This window comes from Aplysia californica, unplaced genomic scaffold (genome assembly GCF_000002075.1).
Source record: "Aplysia californica isolate F4 #8 unplaced genomic scaffold, AplCal3.0 scaffold00007, whole genome shotgun sequence".
Lineage (NCBI taxonomy): Eukaryota > Metazoa > Mollusca > Gastropoda > Aplysiida > Aplysiidae > Aplysia > Aplysia californica.
In genome coordinates this window covers 3036100-3041457 of record NW_004797277.1, presented here as the reverse complement: position 1 = coordinate 3041457, position 5358 = coordinate 3036100, and the positions used below count along the sequence as shown (strand labels likewise).

At 41.5% G+C, this 5358-nt stretch overlaps 1 protein-coding gene across 1 annotated transcript in view; it reads left to right on the top strand.

The window, feature by feature from the left end:
- LOC101856771 (transmembrane protein 106B) overlaps positions 1-5124 on the top strand; it is a gene marked incomplete in the record, with an annotated part of 21508 nt that extends 16384 nt beyond the window's left edge. Inside the window, 1 exon segment of the mRNA XM_035969444.1 lies at positions 1041-5124. Within this exon segment, the coding sequence (XP_035825337.1) occupies positions 1041-1308 (268 nt within the window).
- Positions 5125-5358: the final 234 nt, after the last annotated feature.

Sequence of the window (5358 nt, the reverse complement as noted above, 5' to 3'; positions counted from 1 at the left end):
GGGGTGCTCTGGTGGGATTTGCTTCTTCCCTCCTGTCAAACATCTATCGTCTTTATCTCCCCTCCTTCTTTTTTTGTGTTTGTTACTCTCTTGTAACACCTCTAATCTTCGGAACTTACATGACCTTATTGTGTTGCAAGAGCCGTAAAACTCTTCCTAAAACAAAACTGTTACAAGTGCAGTAAAACACTTACTAAAACCAAAAAGTTGGACCCCATGGTTTGAACTGCATGACCTAGTGAACAGCATCCAGGGTCACTGTGGGTCTGCAGTCATGTCTTACAGGAACTGAAAACAGTGTGCTGTGATTTTAGTGATGCATGAAGATATGGGGATAGGAGGGGGGGGGGGGGGCTGAAGTTTACTTTTGTAGATTCTTTGTTTTTTCTCTCTGCTCCCTTAGTGACCATTGTCATGTCAATTTGAATCTCTTTACACCACCAACCATTCATGCGCACACTTTTCTGTTAATACCAGGAGTTGGTGGCCAAATTATTAGGCTAACGGACCCGTAATCATGAGGTTGCGGGTTTGGGGTTCGAGCGTCAGCTCAATTTGATGTTGTGTCTTGGGAAAGGCACTTTGCTTTACACAAATTTCCCACTTAGCTTGGTACTTTCGGATTTGAACGTTAAACTCAAAAGTCCCGCCACTTAAATAACCTAATAGTGTTGATCAGGGCGTTAAACGTGTACCATTCCTTTTTTTCTGTTTTCACCTCAGATATCATACTTGACAGAAGCACCTGTGATAGAGATTATGCAGTATGCCATCAAGAGCACATGTAATATACAAAGGGAAAAAAGGAGGAGAGAAAAGGATGTTTTTAAGAAAGAAGGAGCAAACCACACAATACCACCTTCCAACCACCCACACCTGCCTCGTACTGAAGGATGTAAATAGTGTCAATGGGGTAGTAGCATGGTACGATTTATTTTTCAAGAAATATTTTATACCCCAAATCGCCTTTGGACAAACTTCTCAAGACTGGGCCTATCCAAAGCCTACATTGCCTACATTAAAAATTATTTTTTCCTCAGAGTGACCACCAACTACACTTACATGGGCCACTCAGAGCAAGCCACACTGACCACCTTCCAGACGGTCAGCTGCCACCCAGAACCTCCCCCAAAACCTTCCACGATTAGACCGCCCAGCACCACGCCAACCAGCACCCCGGCAACATCGACGTCCACGAAGCCGTCAACCTCCACAGCACCGAAGTCGACACCAGAGAGCCCTTCTACTCAGGTGCCGCCCTCCTTGTCACACAGTCATGCTGACGACAGACCTACCACTGTCAGATGATGACAGACTAGACACTGTCAGATGATGACCGACCTGATAGATGACGACAGACCTGACACTGTCAGATGATGACAGACCTACCACTGTCAGATGATGACAGACCTGATTAATGATGACAAGACTTGGTAGATGACGACAGACAACAGACTTGAAAAATGATGACAGACCTGACTCTGAACAGATGATGTCAGACCTGACAATGAACAAATTATGTCAGACCTGAACTTGTATGATGATGACAGCCCTAAACTTGTAAGATGATGACGGACCTCACACTGAACAGATGATGTCAGTTCTGAACTTGTAAGATGATGAAGACCCTGATAGATGATGACAGACCTGGTAGATGACGACAGACCTGATAAATAACAACAGACCTGACACTGAACAGATGATGACAGACCTGACACTGTCAGATGATGACAGACCTGACACTGTCAGATGATGACAGGCCTGATAAATAATGACAGCCCTGATACTGAACAGATGATGACAGACCTGACACTGAACAGATGACGACAGACCTGACACTGAACAGATGATGACAGACCTGATAAATGATGACAGACCGAATAGATGATGACAGACCTGATAAATGAAGACAGACCTGATAGATGGTGATAGGGTTGTCCTTGTAAGATGTTGACAGACCTGATAAATGATGACAGACCTGACTCTGAACAGAGGATGACAGACCTGATAGATGGTGATAGGGTTGACCTTGTAAGATGTTGACAGACCTGATAAATGATGAGAGACCTGATAAATGATGACAGACCTGACTCTGAACAGAGGATGACAGACCTGATAGATGGTGATAGGGTTGACCTTGTAAGATGTTGACAGACCTGATAAATGATGAGAGACCTGATAAATGATGACAGACCTGATAGATGATGACATACCTGATAAATGAAGACAGACCTGACACACTGAATAGATGGTGACAGACTTGACACTGAACAGATGAAGACAGACCTGACACTGTCACATTATTACAGACCTAACATAGATAATGACAGACCTGACACTGACAGTAAATCGTCGCCGGCATTCATCATTGTCGTAAGTCAAAATTTCGAAAAAATGAAAATCTAATATGTTGTAGAGTTTTATGAGCCGCATCTTTTGATCCAGGTTTCGTTCATCTACGTAAAATAGTAACGGGTATGGAAGCATAAAACATTTTGTATTAAGATAAAGTCGAAGAATATCGTCACTGAACATTGTATCAAGTCGACTTACTACAAAGTAACAGCTACTGAGGCATGTCGTATGTCGACATACGACATTATTACTTGTCGAATTTCACGCACTTCCTCATCAAATGTACCAAGTTTGTACTGACATACTACATTATGCCTCTTGCTGGAACAGTGTATTGAAATGCTCGCATTCGCCGTTGAATCAGTTCTAAAGGTATATTTCGGGTGGAAATCTGACGTGCGTTGACCCAAACAATACCAGTGTCTTTTGACTTACTGAGGAATGGCTGTGAAATAGAGTCTGATCTCAGAGAAGACGGTGGCTTGCCACACGCCCATGGGTGTGTATTGTGAAAGGAAAGCCAAGCAATACTGCCAAACCAGAGCACGGAGACGCTCACAGAACTGCAGCCAACAGACAGTTCATTAAATGAAAATGCTAGTCTAGGAAATAATCCTTCTCAGGCCAGTAGCATGCATTCTGATATTTTTGTCATTAGAGATTTAATTGAGGATATGATAAACAAAGTTACCACGACCATTCACAATAACCCTAATGCACCCTCTGTGACAAAAACCACTGAAGACAAACGTCCTGACGCACTCACAGATCATCATGGCACACAAGCTACAGTGGAATGACGCAAAAGGCCTGTAAATAAACGGAAGGAGAAAAAGGATTTGTAAAACTTAGGGAAAGGCTACATAATTATGCAAAAAGAAAGACTGTTGGGGTTGGCTGCAATCCAGATACTTACAAGCGACGTTGCAAGGAAAAAATCGCAGAAGAGCAAGGAACCGAAATTTTGAAATCTTTTTGGGAGCTTGGACAACCCCAGATGTGTTGGGATTTTATAGTAACAACCGTCAGAGATGCTGAGCCAAAGTATAGGCGTACAGGCACTGTTAGACCAAAGGGAACCTCAAGATATTACAATCAACAATGGTTACGAAACAATAGACTGTAAAAAGTTCTTCTTACATACATAGAGCACTGCAGTAACTGTTTTGTTAATACATGCCCAGCTCTTGGGGAAAAGACTTAAGTTGGATTTGTTGAAGCAGACGAGAGCGGACGCAATTCAAATGGCAAAGAGACGAGGGCAACACGCATTACATACCTATCCAGTTACAGTATTTTACACTCTGAACCTTGGCCTCCATCGACCAAAGGAAGATACATGTGCAGCTTGTTCTGCGTTCGATAACAGTGAAAACAAGACTGAAGAAATTAATGAAGATAGAAGATACGAATCACAGAGAGGAAATTGCAGCTGCAAGCCAGTACAGAGACAACCTCAAAGAAGAAGTGCCAAATGACAAGACGGTTGCTGCCGCTACCTTTGATCTGGAAGAAGTTTTGCCACTTCCTAAATCAAATGAGGGTGACATTTACTACATGGGACAACTGAATAAAGTACAACTTGAGTGTTTATGGGTTTCATGACAAGACAGGCTACAGTTACCCTTAGAATGAAACTACCACAAGACGTGGCGCTAGAGACATTGCCTCGTGCATGATGAAGTATCTAGAATGGCTAAATAGGTCAGGATCCCTCAAAACAGTTAGGTTGCTGTCAAATTCTGCTGGTGGACAGAACAGAAATCGACCGTTAATGATGATGTTGTGGTGGGCTGTAAAACATTTAAAATTTGACTTTGAGGAGATCCACCATGTCTTCTTTGTAAGAGGTCACTCTAAACATGAAATTTACTCAATTCATGCCAGGATTGAGGCGGCTAGCCAAGCATGTCAGTGTGTGGACAACTCCACAGTGGGCTACAGTCATTTAAGGGGCTAATAGAAACATATCACATTATAAAGTGACAGAGAAGGTGACGGAGGACGTTTGGGATTTCAAGAGCATGAGTTCATCAACATGAACAAGACCACTGATCGTAAAAATGCAAAGTTCCAGCAAATCCGCATGTATTCGGTTCGCAAGGGTGACCCCTTTGTCACTATCAAGTAGTCCATGAATGCACGACCGGTGGAAATGAACCTGCTGACATGAATCCTTCCCGGAGTCCAGAACCAGCATATTCAGCCCCATTGGGAATTGATTCCAGAAAGAGCAAAGACCTGCGTGCGATGTGTGACAGACAAATCATTCCCACAGCACACCATGCTTTTTACAAGAGTTTAACTATAGGAGAGGCTGCTTATCCGGCAGATTCAGAGTATGAGTCGAACTGAAAAGTAATGGAAGAGTGCTGTCAGAATTTTCAGAGGAATTGAAACTTCTGCCACCTGCCTTGTCTTCGTTGATCGTTATTGTTAATCTTTGTACCTCTTGAATATTTTTACAATCAACATTATGAGCATAAAAGTCTCCTTCAGGGTTTGTTGGAAGTTTAATCTTGTGTTTGTAGATTTTAAATGCATATGTGTTTTTCTTGACATGATTTGACATTGATCTCACATTGCCATAACATTCTTAAACTTTGAGTACATATTGTTGCCGTTACTTAATGCTTTTAAGCTTCTTGGATCAAAAAGAATACTTATTATACATGTATGAACTAGTCATATACTGTTGAGATACAGATGAATGTACCCTATTCTCATTTTTCTGTTTATTTATCATTTAGAAAACTTAAGACCTGAAAATAATAATTTCTAAAAATATGATAATGTCTAATCAATATCTCATCTATTCATCCAGGCGACTCTTAAATTGTGAAACTGAACGTTGAAAGCTAGTACACAATGCATTATCTAACCATTGTGTTATTTGGTCATATAATCAAAATGTGTGCATCTGGTCATCAGGTGGTTGTTGAGTTGTTAAAAATAATACATGAAAATAGTAGCTTCTCCAGTTAATATTATATCTAATCAATG